The sequence below is a fragment of the Maylandia zebra genome, linkage group LG9, assembly GCF_041146795.1.
Source record: "Maylandia zebra isolate NMK-2024a linkage group LG9, Mzebra_GT3a, whole genome shotgun sequence".
In the NCBI taxonomy this organism is placed as follows: domain Eukaryota; kingdom Metazoa; phylum Chordata; class Actinopteri; order Cichliformes; family Cichlidae; genus Maylandia; species Maylandia zebra.
In genome coordinates, this window is record NC_135175.1 from 29558540 (window position 1) to 29578381 (window position 19842).

At 43.0% G+C, this 19842-nt stretch overlaps 1 protein-coding gene across 1 annotated transcript in view; it reads right to left on the reverse strand.

Annotated features, from left to right (window-relative positions):
* Window positions 1–6870: 6870 nt before the first annotated feature.
* The window catches only part of LOC101477368 (cadherin-12), a 100349-nt gene continuing 87377 nt past the window's right edge, over window positions 6871–19842 (reverse strand). Inside the window, exons 9-12 of the mRNA XM_004551809.3 lie at window positions 18838–18959; window positions 13899–14016; window positions 11186–11437; window positions 6871–8201 (exon numbers count right to left, since the gene is read on the reverse strand). Of these exons, the coding sequence (XP_004551866.1) occupies window positions 7690–8201; window positions 11186–11437; window positions 13899–14016; window positions 18838–18959 (1004 nt within the window). The 3' untranslated portion in view covers window positions 6871–7689. The remainder of the gene's footprint in view (window positions 8202–11185; window positions 11438–13898; window positions 14017–18837; window positions 18960–19842) is intronic.

Consider the following 19842-nt stretch of genomic DNA (forward strand, 5'->3'; position numbering starts at 1 on the left):
GGAAGGCAACAGCGACGACGTGGAAACAGTTCAGGGGGCCGGCCGTGTGGAAGGCAACAGCGACGACGTGGAAACAGTTCAGGGGGCCGGCCGTGTGGAAGGCAACAGCGACAACGTGGAAACAGTTCAGGGGGCCGGCCGTGTGGAAGGCAACAGCGACGACGTGGAAACAGTTCAGGGGGCCGGCCGCACGGAACGCAGCGGCGGCTCTCCAGTGTTAGGCGTGCCCGGTGGGCACGACCAGACGGTGGCGGGACCAGACGGTGGCGGGACCAGACGGTGGCGGGACCAGACGGTGGCGATGCGGGGGCCGGACCAGGCGTCGCTGCAGAGGCTGAGGCTGGACCCGGCGACGGCGAAGCAGGAGCTGAGGCCGACGCCGGACCAGGCGATGACGGGGCCGGACCAGGCGAAGCACAGGCTGAAGCTGGACCAGGAGGAGCAGAAGCCAAAGTCGAAGCTGGACCAGACGAGGACGAAGACTCCGAGGCTGGGCCAGGCGACGGCGAAGCAGGAGCTGAGGCCGACGCCGGACCAGGCGATGACGGGGCCGGACCAGGCGAAGCACAGGCTGAAGCTGGACCAGGAGGAGCAGAAGCCAAAGTCGAAGCTGGACCAGACGAGGACGAAGACTCCGAGGCTGGGCCAGGCGAGGCCGAGGCTGAAGCCGGAGCCGGACCAGGCGAAGACGTTGACGGAGACACGGAGGTCGCAGCTAGCGTGGATGAAGACACGGCTGCTGCAAACGTGGACGAGGCTGGTGGCTGAACGGGCCCCTCGGACCCTCCAGCGGAGACGAGGAGGTGCTGGCCGGGCTGACCTGAGCCGCCAGCGGAGACGAGGAGCAGCTGGAGAGGTTCCCCTGAACCCCCAGCGGAGACGAGGAGGTGCTGGCCGGGCTGAGCAGAGCCGCCAGCGGAGACGAGGAGCGGCTGGAGAGGTTCTCCTGAACCCCCAGCGGAGACGAGGAGCTGCTGGAGGGGTTCTCCTGAACCCCCAGCGGAGACAGATGCAGAGCCAGCAGGTGCAGAGACTTCTGGCTGAGGGGACGCTAACTGTAGCTGCACAGGGCACGCAGTCGGCTTAGGATGCAACGGCTGGGGCTGTGCAGGGCAAACAGTCTGTCCAAAGTTTGTCAGCACCACGCAGTCCTCAGCTGGCGGAGAAAGCTCACAAAGGCTTCCAGCTGAGGTTGGCAGTGTCTGAGCGGGTTGCTGTGCTATGAACTGAGCTGGTGACAGAGGTAATGACAGAGCTAATAATGACTGAGCCGTTAACTGAACAGGCAATGGAGTAAGACACTGAGGTGGTAACAGAGCGGATGACTGAGTGGGTAATGGAGCCGCTAACTGTGCTAAAGACTGAACTGGTGACAAAACAGGAAACTGTGCTATGAACTGAGCTAATGACTGCGCTAAAGACAGGAGTGCAAGTTGTAGTGGAGGTTGTAGTGATGGTGGGACAGCAGGTAGTTGAACTGGTGACTGACTCTTGGCTGCTCTCCTCCGAGGGACAGGAACGGGTGCTGGGCCTGGCCGAACACCAGTCATCCCCACCCGAGAAACAGATACGGGTGTAGGGACGAGCTGGGCTCTGGCTGCCTTTACCCTGGGGGCCGGTGTAGGTGCAGGAGCTAACCGGACCTCTGCTGCTCCCACCCGAGGAACTGAGATGGGTGTAGGAGTCGGCAGGGTCACAGTAGACCTCACCCGGGGAACCGGAACAGGAGCAGGCAATGGCTGGGTGTCCATCAACCCCACCCGAGGAGCAGGTACGGGTGCCGGGATGAACGGAGCCTTTGCCAGACTGGGGACAGAAGCAGGGACCAGCTGGACCTCAGCCACCTTCTCCCGAGGAACTGATACGGGAGCCAGGGAAAGCCGGGCCCGCGCTGCCCTGGTTACAGGAACTGGAGGCGGAGAGCGAAGCACAAAAGCGATAACAGTCACTGGGTAAACAAGGCTAATGGTTCCAAACACAGTTTCAGCAAACCGTGACTTAAGGTGGGCTGGTTCTAGCGACTGTGCCGCACTTAAGTTGTCCATGTCATAATTAGCAGTCTTAGGAAGAGTGAGTTTAGGAGCAGTCACAGGTACTGGAGAACTCGCACAAGCAGCGTCTGGATAACCTGGATGTGAAACAGCACTACACACAGTCGTACAGGATGTAGCCCAAGACGTGGTACACACAGAATCCAAGAAACTTGGCCGAAAAGCATGGCGCACAGAGTCAAACTGACATGACCGGGGAACAGAAAAGTTAACCTGTGCAAACAGCTCTGCAGTGCTCAAACTAAAATCTTTTGCCAGTCTATGTATAGCAGATGAAACCCTGCGGCTCTTAACCTTAGCAGGCAGTGAATACATAGTTTCAGAGAGTATGTGTTTCTCAGCATGCACGGTTATATCTATAGCTGATGATGCTAACGGTGTGTGGCTGAGCTCAGACCGGAAAACCTTAGAGTTTAAGGGCTGAAATAAACAGTTCTGCGGGGCTACGAGGCTAGTAGCAGTATGTAGATGATCTGACACTGAGGTGCCTCGCTGTACAGTGTCTCTGGAGTCCAAACAAAAGGTGACGGAATTATCCGAGTCAGGTAACACAAAAACAGAGCCACTCACAGTACTGCATAAGTCATGAAGTCCGGGTCCAGAAAACTTGGGCTGAGTGTGTGGCTCACAGTCACTCTCTCCCACGGGTGCAGCCAGCTCAGCTGTACTGCGGCGCTGAACCACTACAGGGGACTGCACTGAAGTCTGCACTGGCACAGGGGACTGCACTGATGGCTGTAGCAATAGTTGTGGTGAGAGTGGAGTAGGTGGCTGCACAGGAAACCGAGCTAATGGTTCTGTTGCAAACGTAGCTGCTGAAGATGGAGCAAACGGCTGTACTACAGGGAGCTGGGACACAGGAAACTGAGCTAGTGGTGGTGGTGGTGAGAGAGGAGACTGGGCTGCAAACTGAACAGTAGGCGAGTTAACTGACAGGGCTGGCGAAGCTAATGGCTAAGCAGGGGTTGGTGAGGCTAATGGCTGAGCTGAGGGCAGACTGTAATCCACAGAGGAAAACACGGCTTTACTCCCGATGGGTATGTTATCATGATGTCTGGGATCTGAATGCTCGAGCGAAACGGAAAAAAGACAGTCGCTCTCGCCAACGGATGAAAGCTGCTCCGCTGCTCGGGAACGCCGGCGACGTGAACGCCGTTTTCTCCGGGAAGGGGGAGGAGACGAGCCGGGCCGCGAATCCTCCAGCGGACTGGGCTGAACGTCCTCCGGCTCTTCATACTGGAGCAACTGCTCCGGGCGGATGCCTACAGTGGAGACGAGGAAGTCCTGGATGTGGGGGCGGAGCGCGCCGAATAGCCACGGGAGTCCGGACACCATCCGCTGTAGACGGACGGCTACGGTCTCCCGGTATTCATCCTCTGGCAGCGCCACCCACTCCTGACAGTGATACTCCACTGTATAAATCAAATCCTCCCGGAGCTCAGCGGAGGGGTTGTGAGCTGCTGGGTCCATGTCGTGGTCGCGTTCTTCTGTCATGGCTCGGCTGTGTGGCAAGCAGGATGAGGACCCAATCGCAAAACTCACAGACTCAGGAGATGAACTCAAAAGGCAGCTTTATTGCTGAAGAGGCAGAACATAGGAAATACAAAACTAAACTGGGAAAAGTAAACTAACACTCGGAGAGAGAGACACAGGGAAATCCACGCAGCATGAGGGAGAACGCGACACAGAACTGAGGGAGACGCAGACATAAATACACAGAGGGTTAACGAGGAAAGTGGGAACACACGGGGAACACAGCTGGCACAGATAACCATAACGAGACAGGGCGGGGTGAACATGACGTATACAGGCGCGAGAGTCACAAAGTAAAACAGGAAGTACACGGGGGTTCAGACAGGAGGAGAGAGAGAGCACAGGGAGAACATAGACATAACGGGCAGGGGAAACATGGAATAAAACATAAGGAGAGACGAGGGCTCACAGATACACAGAGGGGCACACAGTGGGGTAAGAGCCACGAAGGGAAAACACTTAGGGAACACCACAACAGGGCAACTCAGGAAACATGGCCTAAATAAGGAACAAAATACAAAAATACAAGGAACTAAGAATACTGGGCCCACATGGCCCAGGACCATGACAATATTACAAATTTAAAATCGCCAGCTAAACTACAACAAGAAGAATGCACTTTAACTGTGGGTGAGAGCCAGACTACCTTGAGATTGTAAATGTAGTGAACATGCAAACTCCACACAGAAATACCCCAGCTGGCTCTTCCTGTGAGACAACAGTTCTAAGTAGTCCACCACCACCATAGTATTTGAACTGCTGCCACCAAATTGACCCCTGGCATAAGAATGCAGCTAAGATTTCTTTTCATTTTCTTTTTCAAAAATGAGCCACAATTGCAATAATTCTTGCATTACACCATCAGTTAATACAGTACAACAAAAGTGCACAGCCTTGAGCCTCTGAGGCTGTATTTAATCATTATGCATATATGCTCATAACTGTTCACCATGTAGAATTCATATATTTTAGCCTTTTAGGTAGAAAACATTTCCAGTTAGCACAAAGCACAGTGCTTCTGAAGCTGATGGGAGGGCATTACTTTAGGACATAAACTTCAAATAATTAAAAGACATAAAATGGCAATATTTTACCTAAAAATCAAACTCAAAATGGACCTTGAAAGGTAAAATTCAGATGGTTTAGGAATAATCTAATGTAATGTAATGAATACCAAATAGTTTGTACCAAATTAGGTGCCAATCCATTTGGTAGATCCATGGCTAAAAACCTGAGGCTGTTATGGTAGTAGCAATAATGTGAGCTAGATGAGAATTATTAATCGTAATGCCAGAGTCTGCAGTTTCTGTCTACTAAGCCTATAATTTGCAGAATATTTTTGCATTGCACTTGCAATTTTGCAAATGAAAAAATTCACAGGTTTTAATGGTTCAAAAACTTGTTATATGACAAGAGCACAAAATTAACATATTGCATCATAGGCATAGTTGGAGTAAACTTCAGTGGTGCAGCTAAGCTGTGAGGAAAGCTCAGTTCTATAATTGACAAATTGCAAAATGACAAGCACAAAGCAGCATTATTGTCATCACTGTCAGTTGTGGACCACTATCCGTAAAAAGGACAGAGAGGGTGTAGGAGTTAACTTATATCACTGTCGTTGCAATTGCTGCTGCCTGCAAGGATCATAGATTACCTAATGTCCATTTAAACACATCGCTACACATTTACTGAAGCTCTACCTTGGTATACCTGTTGGATGTGACAAAGAGAGACAGAAAGTGGAATCACTTACATCCATCAGTAAAAGATCTACCTTGTATGTCACTGCTTTGGCTTTCATCCAGACCTTCCATTATGTTGTCACCAGAGCATGCCAAGAAAAAAACCAAGCCACCTCATTCAGTTACTGGAGGAATAAACCATTCTAATACCCTACTGAAGTCTCTGTGTTACTTGAAATGCTTGCACCTTGATTACCTTTGTTCAGTATGGCCAAATCCAGAAACACTCTCTTAAAAACCTTTATTTCAATCAAATGATCAGAAAGTAATTTCTCAGGTGCAGGAAGTTTGTGTTACTTTGGTGGTGAGACCTGGTAAAGAGACATGAAGTTGTGGCAAAAAGAAAGTCTTTCAGCTCTAAGGTTTTAAATGTTGGGACATATTAAAATGGTCTGGTCCTTAAAAGGTCTTAAAATTAGTGATATACAACCTCAGATTAACATCAACCCATGACTTACCACACAGTGTCATTATTTATTTAACAGAAACTAAGCTGACATACTGAAGCAGCGTGAAACAAAAATAGTGCACCGCTTGATTCAGTAACTTATAGAATCACCTTTAGTAGAAATAACTCCAATTGTTTGCCGTTTCACCAACAAGTTTCACATTGTTGTGCAAGCCCACTTGTATTTATAACATTGCTTTGGTTCATTAATCTTTATTGGCATTTGTTTATCCATACATCTCTTTCTAAATCCGGTTGAGGTCTGGACTTTTACTGGGCCATTGCAGCACATTTGTTCTTTTCTTTCCCAGCCATTCTATTGCAGATTTGCTGCTGTGCTCAGGATCATTGTGCTGTTGCATGACCCAATTTCAGCCAAGCTTAGCTGTCACACAGACGGTCTCACATTTGTCTCTATAATACTTTGGTCACTTGGTTATAATCTTTTTCACTGTGAAAGGATGGACTTGAAATGGTTTGGAAACAGCTTTACAACCCTTCCAAGACTGATGGCCATCAACAATTGCTTGCACAACCGAATGCTCCAAACCAGCAAATTGCCAAAACCTCTGCTTTTATAGAGGTGCTCACAGTTGATGATGATTAATCAAACAAGTACATTTGATTAGCAGCACGTGGCTTTTCTTAGTTTTACCACACACTGTTTCTGCATTTTGTCTTATCTTTTCTTAAAAAAAACAATGAAACAATATTGTATTTAACTCATTTTAGCCCTGGTAAGGAGTAGATGATTTTATGTCCTGAAACATAAACTCTTTGAATTGAAATAGGGTGCACTTTCTTTTTCACCATGGCTGTATGTATGCTATTTAAACATAATGACATTTGATGGCTAAGTTAGTTAGCAACTCACATTATGAATTTGCCGGTGCGTAGTACTGTAACATCACCCACTGATAGCTAGAACTTACTATTTACACATGTATAATATATACAGCTTCACAATTACACCTAATGTACCTACCAAGAGTGCTCAGGTCCATTCATACAACTTCTAAGTTCACCATAAATCAGACAGTATTATTTTAATCAGTGGTAAGTGAACTTTCATAAGTAATAAATAGATGGAGAGGGATTCTATCCAAGTGTGGTTTATTTAACAAAACAGTGCTTACATGACTCAACTGCAGTATTTAGCCCTAATTTCTCTCTCTCTCTTTTTTTTTTACAACTCTAGTACAAGTCTATTCACAGGACCCACCTAATAGAAACATACATTTTCAAGTGGGCCTCGATTAATTACAAAATCCTCAAGTGTCTCCAAAAATAAAAATACAGATTGATGACTGAGAGATAAATAGATAAATACACAAAAATCGAATCAAACTCAATCAGCCAATAAATAAATATAACAATAAATAACATTCAAAACATCTTTGGCCAAACTTGGGCCACCTCATTGTCCCCACAGAGTTACATTGGTGTTGGTAGATGCTTCTGCCAGTCAGAGCGCAGTGCTGACTGAATTTATCTATGGGGCTCAAAAGAACATCACTGGACATGTGGCATGAAATAGCAAGTGAAAGAACAATTATATTGAGGCACTTTAAAGGATGTTGTTGGAAATGGCAACATTTCCGTGTCTATGCGTAATCCCCGAGAGGAAATAAAATGTAAGACAAGAAACAATATTCAGCCGAAAGGAAATTGAATGACTGCTTAGCTCATGTACTTATGTTATCATATGTTCTTTCTTTCTATTTTTTTATTTTATTTTTTGAGACAATTTGGGGACTGAGCATGGTGAAGCACCAATGAAATAGAAAACAGTGAGCTGAAAAAAAAATCCCCAAAACATTAAAAATGGATAACATGGGAAGAAAGTAATGATGAAACATTTGAGCCAACAAAAAGAATATTGTTACATATTTGCTTTTTGAGTCTGTGAACAACATCAATGTGCGTTCTCTGTGGTTGCTGAGTTCGACTGAGTTTCTGACTGTTCCCCGAAAATCCCTGCCAGTGTCTTAAAGCGGGGCCCCCAGTCAGTGAGGTAATCATAGTCCTCCTCGAGGTCTATTGCGAGGGACTCAATGGAGCTTAGCGACTCAGCTACAGAGCCATCTCCTTCGTAAGCGTATGTCGCTAAGGAGTCGTACGGCGGGGCTGAGTTGTCCGTGTCATGCTCTTTCAGACGCTGGTTGATGAAGTCTCGGATGTCTGCGCTGTCCTGAGAGACAGGCGGCCTGGTACCTCTTTTCATCTCAGGCTTGACATCCCTGCGGTACAGGTTGTCTTTGACAACCTTGGGATTGCGAAGTGTCCCCATGTCAAACGCGTGCGTGTCCTCTTCTCCTCCTCCTTCATCATCGTAGTGAATCACATTATCCCGGATGTCCTCTTTGGATGACATAAGGGTTTCCTTCTTCTTCTGCCGTCTCAATCCCACGTAGAGAACTACAATAACTAGGAGAACAAATCGAAATGTTTCCATGTTAGATTTCCCAAAAAAATCAGGTTATTTGTGAGAAAAGTAGAGCCTCTTAGAGGTATAGTTTTAACCATTTACAGCTCAAAATATGTGTTGATCAGAGGTATGAATTTGGATTACACAACAGTAAATGTCATTTTAAACAGGACCCCTATAGTCAAAAAAAGATGATTTTGGCATGTCTTAATTTTTACTTGGCTCTACATGAGAACAGATACTGCAGCTGAGATTGGCTGTATGGCAGAGTAGCATGCAGAGAAACTGTGGCAACTTAAATATTAAACCCTATATAAAATTTACTCGACTGGATGGACAGAAGGGTATCACCTGAGTCTCCCTCCTTCACTGAGTCCAGCTGGTTTTATGCTTAATCCTACTGAAAATATTTAATAGGATCAAGATTTATACACAGTGTGGCCCAGAGTGTTCTTTTTTTGAGTATTGTGTTTTAAAAAAATATATATAAAATGCTATTAACATGCGTACACATGAAACAAAGATGATGAGTATGCTAGCAAAGAGGATTAGTGTAGAAATGTGCTCGGCAAAGTGCAGGTAGTATGACTCTAGATGTTTAATCTCATTCCAACATAAGCCATACGTTTTGCCATGCTGTGTCATACCCACGATCAAAAGCAAGTGGTAATATAGAGCACAGGAACAACAGTTATAAGGGGTAAAAAAGAAACCCACGATCCCTGTTATCGTTGTCATTTTTTGTCTAGACATCTGACCTGCAAATCAATGCCTTCTTTTGCCTTGGCATCTCAAAGAATAAGATGTACTCACTGCAAAACATGCTTAGAAAAAAATAGCACAGAGCTGTAAACATTGTTGGAAGTGAAATTGTACCGCTGACAATATACCCAAAGCAACATTTTATTGTTTTTTCACACAAACCATCAGAGATTGCTCGAGGTGCTGCATATTTTAGACACCATAGTACCGCTGTGTTATTTTCAGCACGGTATATTTCCTACTCTCTCTTCACTCCTGTCAGTGCAATCTGTCTCTCTGTGTCTGTGTCCCCTTCTCAGCCTAGTCATTGAAAACTGCAGTAAAATGTGGGGGTTTTTTTCTCCTCTGGGCTTTTAATATACAGCTGCATCTAGGAGTAAGAGCAATGGGCAGGAAAAAGTGAAATCATTCAAATGAAATATTCCAATAAATACATTCAGACTGAAAAAAGCCCTGACTAGGTCGCCTCTTTTCAACCTCTCTGTAGCTCACTTTCTCTCTCCTTTCTTTTACTCTCAAGTTATTTTTATCTTCCTTTAAGTGGTGTTCCAGCTCCCCCCAGTGGCTCATTTGTAGACTTTCACAACAGATGGTTATTACAGGCTTTGTCATTAGATGCAGCCGATCCACATCGGTTTGGGAGACATAGCAATGCAGATGAACGCCTGGCTTGTTTAATTTCGACTCCTCGGTTTTTTTCCCCTCACAGGACAACTGGGTCATCCTTACAAATGCTGCACAGAAACTAAGTGGCTCTATGGAAATGTTCTCAGTGGGAGTGCTGATTTTCTCTGCCTCTTCCCTTCTCAGGGACAGCATGACAGTTTGGCATCAGCCTTAGCCTTGGGGGTGGGTCGACTTGGAGCTTTGAAGACATTCTTCTCAAATGAAGTGAACACACCGACACAGCTCTACAGCACAGTGCCACAATGTGCTTTTATGTTCAATCACATATAAAACAGTGGAAGTTGGGCTGATATTTCACATGAATACATTCATGAGGGTAATGAAAAAGGATTAATGATTAGGCATAGGTGGAATTTAACAGTGGATTCTTCGTGCACCGTAAATTAGAAGGAGATAGAGAAAAGTAAATACAGCTAAATTCAAAGGGCATGGACTTCCAGTTTAAAACAAGGTCTTCTTTAACAACCGACCATCCCACGCTTATAATTCAGAAAATGATGCCATAAACCTACATTTACTTCCTCCCAGCTATGCAGATGAGCTCAGGCATTAATAGCAGAGAATTAGGAAGGAGTTTTACAACCATGACCTTGTGGGAAATGTAAAAGCTGTAGCTTCTGAAACAGCCACAGGGCAGCAAGATTGGATTTAGTTTATAGAGCCGAGCGACCCTCCCTTTAGTCTTTAACATCTCATTGAATGACAATATTCACATGGGTTTGATAATTAACTGCAGACACTCCTGGAGAAATGCCAGCCCAACTCTGACGGTCAGCTCAGCATGTTTGGAACCAGGTATTGCCAGACACAAGGGGAAGTATATCTGGAGCACATGCATCAATATTCTTTGATGCACATGCGTCTAGTCTCACAGGGTTTTCTAAAACATTACAGTTTTCTTTGGTTACATTCAGATCAGAATTTGGCTACTAAAATCGCAGGAATTAAAAAATAAATTCTCAACTTTTCAGAGCCTGCACTAAAGGAATAGTTGTAGAGTGGAAATGTCAATAGTTTGATATTTCATAAAATGTCAGCCCCTGCTTTTTTTTTTTTTTCTCCCCTCAGAAGTTAGAGAAGATCAATATTTCTCCAAGTCCTGGCCTCATTATGAGATCGCCAGGCAAACAATGAAGACTCCAGACTGTCGCTGAACCCAGCCAAGAAAGAGTCCAACCCAGGAAAATTGGACACAATGGTTTTTCATACAACTTAAACATATGCACACTGTGTGCCCTTGAGCCTCTACAGTGATAGGAAGCCATCAGACCTTTGGACGGAGCAGTTTTGCTGGACTGCCTCCAGCTGTTATGAAAAATGATGTTATATTTCCCAAAATGTCAAACTAGTTCACATTTTAATAGCGTTTATAGTACAAAGGATAAATATAGAGCAGACTAGGACTTATCCTCCTGAAATCCCATGAAATATTTTCCACAAAGAAAATGACTACTAACTATAACTGCCATAAATATAGTCATATTTCACACAGTTTGGAGTTTTCAAAGGTTTGAGAATAAAATCCGAATCTCACCGAGCAGGATGATGATACATAGAAGTATAGCAATCAGCGCTCCTGTGCTTAGACCCACAGGAAGAAAGATGGCCTCTGCACTGCAAGTTAACAGTGAACCGTCCGATTCACAGCCGCATACACGGATGGTCAATGTGCCCGTGCTGCTTTTGGGTGGGTAGCCATTATCTTCAATAACCACAGGGAGGAAGTAGATCTCCTGTAAACGTCTTCGAAAGCCGCTCCGCTTTGTCACGATTCCAGCTGTGTTATCTAAAAAAGACAAGAGCTTTTTTAAAATGTCATCAAATAAACAAAAGAGCTTCAAACACAGTCATTGATTCTTTGACAACATATGTAGTCTTGGATTTAAGAGATCTTTTTTTTTTTTTATGGAAAGGCCTGAAGTAGTGCAGCAACTGCTTATTCCTTGATCTGTGCAGGCTTGAAAGTTCTGAAATATTCCTCCAAGTATAACCTCACATCAGTCAGACAATCCTCTGAGCTGAATTACAACTCTCAATGTCCAAGTTTGAGAGACGAAATTTTGCCATGTCTGATAACTCTTTATGTGTGATATCAAATCCTCTCAATTTGTTTCTCTGAGTGAGATGAGAAACTTCAATAATTTGCTTCGAGCCACACCCGAGACAGTATTCCTTGAAACACCACAAAGGGTTTTCTATCTAACTGCAGAGAGTTTGTAATTATGTATGCATGTTTTATTTATGATGTTATCTTGTTTTACAGGTAGTAGATAATTTTCTATTATAAATAATTTGGGTCCAGGCTGACTGGAAGCATTTGCAGATCTCTGTCAACACAAGTAGGATTTGGGAGAAACCAGGAATGTTAAATATTAACTTTTACGTGTTCGCTGAAGTTGACTTGCTGGCTGCACCAGTGGGGGGAGACACATGGTTTTCAGTATACTCTCTCACATCTTGATGTAATGACATCACATGTGTACAGCTGAGGCAATAACTCAGATGTACATGTTTTTGTCAAACTAAACTTAAAGCAAAATAGATTAAATTATGATTTAAAATATTGTTCTGCTAGCTTTGCATGTATTATCAAATACTCTAAGTCTATAATATACAGGCTGACTATACAGTAGCAGTTCAGACAAGTCTCACCATCGACGTGTCCGATTACTACTGAAATGTGATCGCTTTCTTTAAATCATCTGTAACAGTGTTGGCAGCATTTAAATGGAGACGTCTAATGATTTAAAAATTGTTACTATTATTTATGAATGAGTACACCTGGAGAAAAGTTAAGTACGCATTAGTGAGTGTGCATTAAGAAATGTATTTTCTCAGACAACTGGGAAATTCCTTTTATTTTTTATCTATTTAAATCAATAAATATTGATTTACTTTGTAATGTCAAATCTGATGTATCAGTTGACTTTGTAACCATTTTTTGGAAATTACTTTGGGGCTGAAAACTATTAGAACAAAGACTCCGAGAATGAAACTATGAAAAGAAACCACTGCAAGCCAAGCTGTTTTTGAGCTATGTGCAAAATTGTAAACTTCATTTTGATAGTGGCACCTCCGTGTGCGGCACCTAAAGTTTTGTGGTATGAATATTCTTGGCAACAGGGAGCCTGTCGTGAAATGTTTGTTTTTATGGTTCTGACTTCATGAACCTTTTGCAGCATGGATAAATAAAGAAATAAAAAGAAGATTGGATAAAATAATCTGAATAATTCCAGTGGGGTTACTGCTGCTTTGTTGATTACACTCCTAAAAACACACAAAGGGAACAACTTGGGATGACAGCCAAAGGTGTAAGAAATTCAACTTGAATAGAGGTCGACAGTGTATACGAGGGAGAGGGAACATGTCAGGTTAAACCTGCCTGCTTCTGTCTGCTACAGCTAGACTGTCTGACCCCTGTCAAGCCAGGTTTGTTCCAGTGACGAAGCCTAGCACTTTCTCTTGACAGGAGGTCAGGCGTTTTAGCACACCTTGCATGTTGCGCACAAGCACGATTTTGTTTGTGCACTCTCTCCCCCTGTCTTACCCAACCTGTCCGCAGAGCCTGTGGTGTTTGCATTTCCTGTCCCTACCTATCAGATCTCACTTTGTATCTGGAGAGTGTGCTTCTGAGGCTTCTGGCAGTCAGGATGCTGCAAGACACTGTGTCCAAAAGGTAAAACTGGATCAGAGGTTCGGACCAGTGCTTGTCAAGGATGGTGAATGCATTCGTTTCCCTGGCCTCATCCTGCCATGTCCCACTTTTCACTTTTCATTACCCGTCTTTCTGGTTAGACTTCAAAGGCCTCAACCGGTGCAGACTGCAGAGCTTCACATGTGATATGTGGCCTTATCACAATACAGTGTCTGACTGCATGTGTTTGGGTTATTTTTAGCACTGAGACATGCCACTCAAACCTTTCAATGAAAAGATGATCTGAAGTCTCTGTGCTTTTGGGTTTTGTTTGGAGACAGGTTTTTTGCAGGCAGCGACTGAAGAGTAATATCTTACTTGAATGTACAACCCAAGGTGATTTTTATGTCACTACCCCAGTATATTTCAGTATCATCATTACTTTCACTGTCACTTTAAAGTGTTTCAAGTGCAATTTCAATTTATCTCTGAAAAAGGTCATCTGCTTTCTAAGATTATGACCTGTTTGTCAGTATTTCATAAACTGTTAAAGCAGGAGACATGTTTCAAACTGTACTCATTGGTCAGGTATGTCAAAACAGAGAATACGTACTTCCAAAGTCTCGGATGGTAAAATTCCTGTTTTTCAGATCTTCTTTTGGTGATCTGAAGGAGAACTGTTGTCCAGCGCTTGGTAAGTCCTGGTCTTTTGCTCTGAAAGATTGTATCACCTGCAAAAAAAATAAATAAATGAATGCCACAGGTTGACAATAAAACTATTCAAATCAACTTTTTTCCTTTGCCATTTATGTGTATTAAACGTTGGGGGATTTTAAGAGGCTTGCTCTTCTCCTGCCTGTTGGTTAGTGGAAGACTGGCAAACCGCACACGCAGAAAATTGACTGAATTTGCACAGTTTGGAGGTGAAAATTATCCATCATTGAACAACGTCTAGTCTTTTTAAACTGCCTGTGTGTCAGACCTGCCACTGAATTGTTTTGCCGGACGTTTTTAGCACTTGATTGAAAACTTGTTGAAATTGCTAGATCACCTCATCACATGAAGTGATGGATTAACTTCATTCAAAACTGCTGGAGCTTGTGCAATGGTCATGGAAAGAGGCCAGCTATTTTAAATTGCATTTCTTTTATAGTGCATCTGCTTTAGGCATAGACAAATGCAGGAAAAAGACACAGTTTGATCAGTCCGACACCGACTGTTACGTACTACTGCACCTCAGCAAACTGGATCACTTACATGTGAAATAGAGTTTACTAATAGAACACCATGACAGCCACTATCCCCTCTGCACTTTCCTGTTAGACATAGACTGCTGATTTAGCCACCTCTGTGCCAGGCGGCTGACTGCTTTCTACTTTCTTTTGTTCCCCAAACATTTCAGAGATATGTCTGGAAATGGCCTTGCTGCCAATCCAGCTGTGCAATCAAGCTGCTCTTCACTTACTGGATTTAACCTGCGGGAGACCCAGTGCCCTGGTGCTGGCTCCCCCACCTGCAGGAGCCACGACTCGGCCCCACTGCCCTGCTACCCTGGCTGCGTTGTGTCTGAGGTTTTCCCTTCTCAGTATCTAAATGAAATTCCCTCCAGGGGAGTAAACTTGACACTAGGTGTGATGAGCACTCTGCTGAGGTCCTCGCTGCAGATGTACAGTTTGCACTATTGAACCCCTGCAACCAAATTAGCTTTTTTATGAATAAATGAAGCTACAAACAGACCCATCTTTTTTCAATAAATATAGGCAATTTTGTCTAATGGCCATCAAAGGACTGGGAAATCGTGTTTTGCAGTGTATTCCAAAGGAAAATGACTTAAACTATATCACATAAAACCTTCAACTTTGAATTATGTAGGTGTACTGTGATTGGTCCAGAAATATGGGCAGGTTGTCTAATGAATTGCAAGAAGAGAACCCAAATGGAAACTCCAAAACAGACTACATAACAAAAGACGGGCCTTTTATTGTGGCTGATTCAAAGTCCACCAGAAAAATGTAATGTGGTACATGTAGAGAGAAAATTAAGAAGTTGAAACAGGATTACAAGAAAATATCAAAAGTAAAAGGTGACTTTGCATTACCAACCATTGGCCAGGTATTACATCATTCCAGATTTCACTATTAGAGATGCAAGAGCAAATAGGGGGGGAGGCTAGGAAGGTATGTCGTTCCCAGGAGACCTCCCTTGTGGATACTTATCCCCAAGTAAAGGATGAAAGAGGTTACGGTCTTTTAGCATCAATTGAATTTTAAAATGCATAAAACCTTAGTAAAATAGCCTGTATTAAATGTTGGCAAGTATGCCTCCATCAGCTTTGGCTACACAAAATCTCGCTCTTATTTAAAATGTGTTTTAGTGCACCACTATCCCTCTTCTTTACCTATCAAGGACCACAGTATCTACTACTACTGTAAATCCATGTCACGCAGTATTAACTGACAATTAGCTTCACTGCTGAAACATCAGAACCTCGTATCACCTATTTAAAACAGCATTTATTATATTTTTCACAAACAGAAAATTAATTATAATCTGTCAAGTGTAAATCCACCTTACCTTGCTCTCAAAAATGCTTCACCTCTCCTCTTGATCACAAGTAGAGCTGTTGCTGCAGTAACCGCTTATTATTAATCCTTTATTTATCCAGGTAAAAAATCTCATTGAGATTAAAAATCTCATTTCCAAGAGAGACCTGGCATCATGGCAACAAAAGTCACATACCACATAGGTATATAACATTTAAAACAAATACAATATCCCATACAAACATGTGTAGAATATACCGGGCTCTATTATATATATTTTAATGGTTTTTAAGTGTATCCTGCTTCTGCACTTTTGCATACAGCAAGATGAGGGTGTCAACTAAATGCTGTAAATGCAAATGTAATTGTTCCAGCGAATCAGTGTGATTCATTAGGTCACTGTTTTAATATAGCATTATCAAAAACAAAGTAAATATAACAGAAGGAACACACTGTAGCGCCAGCTGCGCTAATATGTAGGAAGTCATTTGTTTTATATTCCCTTTATGGTTGCTTTTCTCATTTCACACTTGACCAGTTGACTCTGAGTACAGTAAATTATGGGATGTGGAAACGACCTGCTGTCTAACTTTGCCACAACCCTGATCTTCTTTATATGCAAAACTCAGTTGAAGGTTTCAGGCCACTCTCCTCCCTGCTTTCTCCACACACTTACATAAAAACAATCAGTTGCTTTTCCTGCTTGCTTGGTTTCATCCAAGTTACCAATCATTTTGAATTGGATGTTGTGCAGCAGCACGAGACACTCTGAAACAAGCTGTTTTTACATGTTTTTAGCCGTGTGAGTGCAGACAAGGGGAACATATGATGGATTTTACAAGCTCTGCGGTTCTTTTTTGTTAAATCTTCCAGCTGTGCTGTGCAAAACACCTGGAAGGATCATGCTGTGGAAGAAAAAGCATGCTCCGGATTTGAGGAAAAAGAAGCTCCAGAGAAATAGAAGTGCCAATTCAGGGTCACTGGAGCCTTTCCCAGCTGTCATAGGGCGAGAGGCGAGGTATGCCCCGGACAGGTCGCCAATCTATCACAGGGCTAACAGAGAGACGAGGATAACCATTCGGAACTATGTTCGAATTAAAATCACAAATTAACCTAACATGCATGTGTTTGGACTGTGTCGGGAAGTTAGAGTACACAGAGGGAACCCATCCAAACATAGCGAGAACATGCAAAGTCCACACAGAAAGGCTCCGAGGTGGATTCAAACTCAGTGAAGCAGTAATACTATACACCACGATACCATGCCACCCACGGAGATGCGATGTTGTGTTTTATATACAGGACACTTCTTGCATGATGTGACCAGTTCACCTGAATATATGAATGCCTTGATATTATTTCAACTTGTTTACTTTCTTTACCTCCCTAATACATTTGCACATGTATAACAGGTCTATATAGAAAAATAATAAATAAATAAAAATCGTAATCTTAATCTTGTTAAATAAAGGAATTTCAAAACAAAAAAAACCCCAAAACAACAGACCGAGCAAAATAAAAAGCTGATTCTATCGGTTCATCTGAAGCAGAATCAAAGCAGTCATATAATTGAACATAATGACCTCCTAATCCTTAAAGCTAGGGGCACAACCTCAGGAAAGAGAAACTATGCTCAGGGCACCAGATAGCCACTCATATCTGCACATTTATACACTCTCCTTAAACCTCCCATAAGCCACCCGCAAGTCCACAGCCGCTAGCCTGAAAACCTTTTAAAGGACGCATTGTACACCTCATTTCTTTAGAATGTGGATCGAAATATATATATATATCTATATATATATATATATAGATATATATATATACATATATAGATAGTTTTTTTTTTTCAATCTTTTTAGATTGAAAAAAAAAAAGTTTGCTGCCCGCACAAAGCCTTGCACATCATTGAACATGCTATGTGTATCTGTACTACTGTGCTCACATTATGCTGTGAAGTGTAAATTGCATATTGGTCCAGAACTGCCTTCCGATTAGGTGTGATTAGATGAATTACATGCTCACAGGTACATGCTTTAAACTCTAAAGACAAAAACTTCAAGACAAACATTTTCCATGAGGAGATAAATGATAAAACATCCTTCCACTATCAAATACTGTTCATCATCCTGCACAGTGAAGCCATGAGCAAAACACGCTTTTGAGTGAAGGTTAACTTCAAATGAGAAACCATTCACGTTAAATTTAGGAGAAAAATGACAATTTTGTGTTTTAATTCAGTCTGGCAAGCAAGAAACATGACAAATTCACATGCCAAGGAAGACACTGATGTCTTCAAATGAAGGGCATGGGCATTTTGATTGCAACAGACCTGACGACCAGCAAAACATCCTTAATGTGATGAGGTGTCTACGGTGATTTGATAGACTGCCAAAGACGCTGTTCCCTCACAACGCTAACTGCATATAGATGCTAGTTAATGGGCTAATTTACAGGCACAGGTGGTTTACAATCCACACAGGCAAATTCTCCACTGCATCTCAAATATATTATCCGAAATGTGCTCGAGGTTGCTGATATGCAAAGCGCCGCTTTGCTTTATGAACTGAATCCAACTCCATGACTCAGTCAGTTCGAGATTTTGATTCATACTCTGTACTACTCTGTAAGTGTTCTCGGAAAAATCCCCTGAAATAAAAGCTTTTATTCAAGTGACCTTGAGTAAGATGCAGTAGCTGGTTAGATATCAATGTGAGAGCGAAATGTGTAGCATTCCAAAAAGCAAAAACTTCCTCTAAAAAGTCTGAAATTATTTCTGCCAAAGTTGAAACAGGGACACTTTGTCACTATTCATAAAGAAGTATCCTTCATATTCAATTTGACATCTTTAGATAACTGTCAGTAAATGCTGTAAAACCATACCCCCCTCTATGGGGGAACACATATTCCAACAAGCAGATGTTATCTCGCTATAAATTAACACAATTTAATGAGTTCTGCCTAATTCCTTCAGCACCTGTCAGACAAAAGCAGCAGCTGTAAACATACCTGTCCTGCTTTAGCATTTTCACACACAAAGGTCTCATAAGGACTGGCGAGCTCAGGGGGGAACTCGTTGATGTCCAGCACTTGGACAGTGATGGCTACTCGACTGGTCAGAACTGGACTGTCTGCAGAGAGAAGCAACAAACAATTACATGAATACAGAAACAGAGACATTTTGGGTGTTTTGTTCACAGCACTGACATCATGTGGATAAATTAAGTACTACCATCTTATGACAAGCCAGAGCTCGAAGGTTTATCACTGTTGCAGTAGCATGGTCAAGTGGTTAAAGAGGCTTTCATGCTTGAGTCTCCTTGAACAGATGTTATAGCTGCTTAGCCACTGCAAGTGTTCAAATTCTGGAAAACGTCTTATGTGTGTGGAACACAGTGATGCATAAATGCTGTTTTATGATGCTTTTGACTGACGCTGAGAAGGAAAATAAAATAAATACATGCACTAAATTCATCCCATGTGTTGCTTCTAAAGCACACCTCATATTATTGTATACGGCCCTTTCGAGAGGACATTTTTTATTACAAGCCTTTTTTTAAAGGTTCTGTTATGGGTTTGAACCATAAGATGTGCATCCCATTCTAATTAGTGTGTGAAAGCCCCTTCGAGTGGGAATAGCTTGAATCCACAGTTGTTTGTTAGTGTTTCCTCACAGAGGGGATACAATGGGGAAATGTTCTCTTTGTGTGAGAGCCCAGTTAAGGTAAACTTTATGGATTTGATGTGGGAATAGGCTTTGGTGCACATTGGGAGGCTTAGCGTGTTCTCGTTTGTGTGAGTGCCAGTGCATAGGTTGGTAGGTTTGTGCGTTGCTGGGTGGTTGAGAAAAAAAAAAATGCAAGGGCGGGGGGATTGGAGAAGCAGCCACGGCTCAGTTAGCAACCTGTCTCTGACCTTGATGGAAAAAGCAATCTTCCCACCAAGGTAAAAATGACACTGATCATGGGATTTGCTGCTTTGCACTGACTGAACTACTAACACGGATGCTCAGTT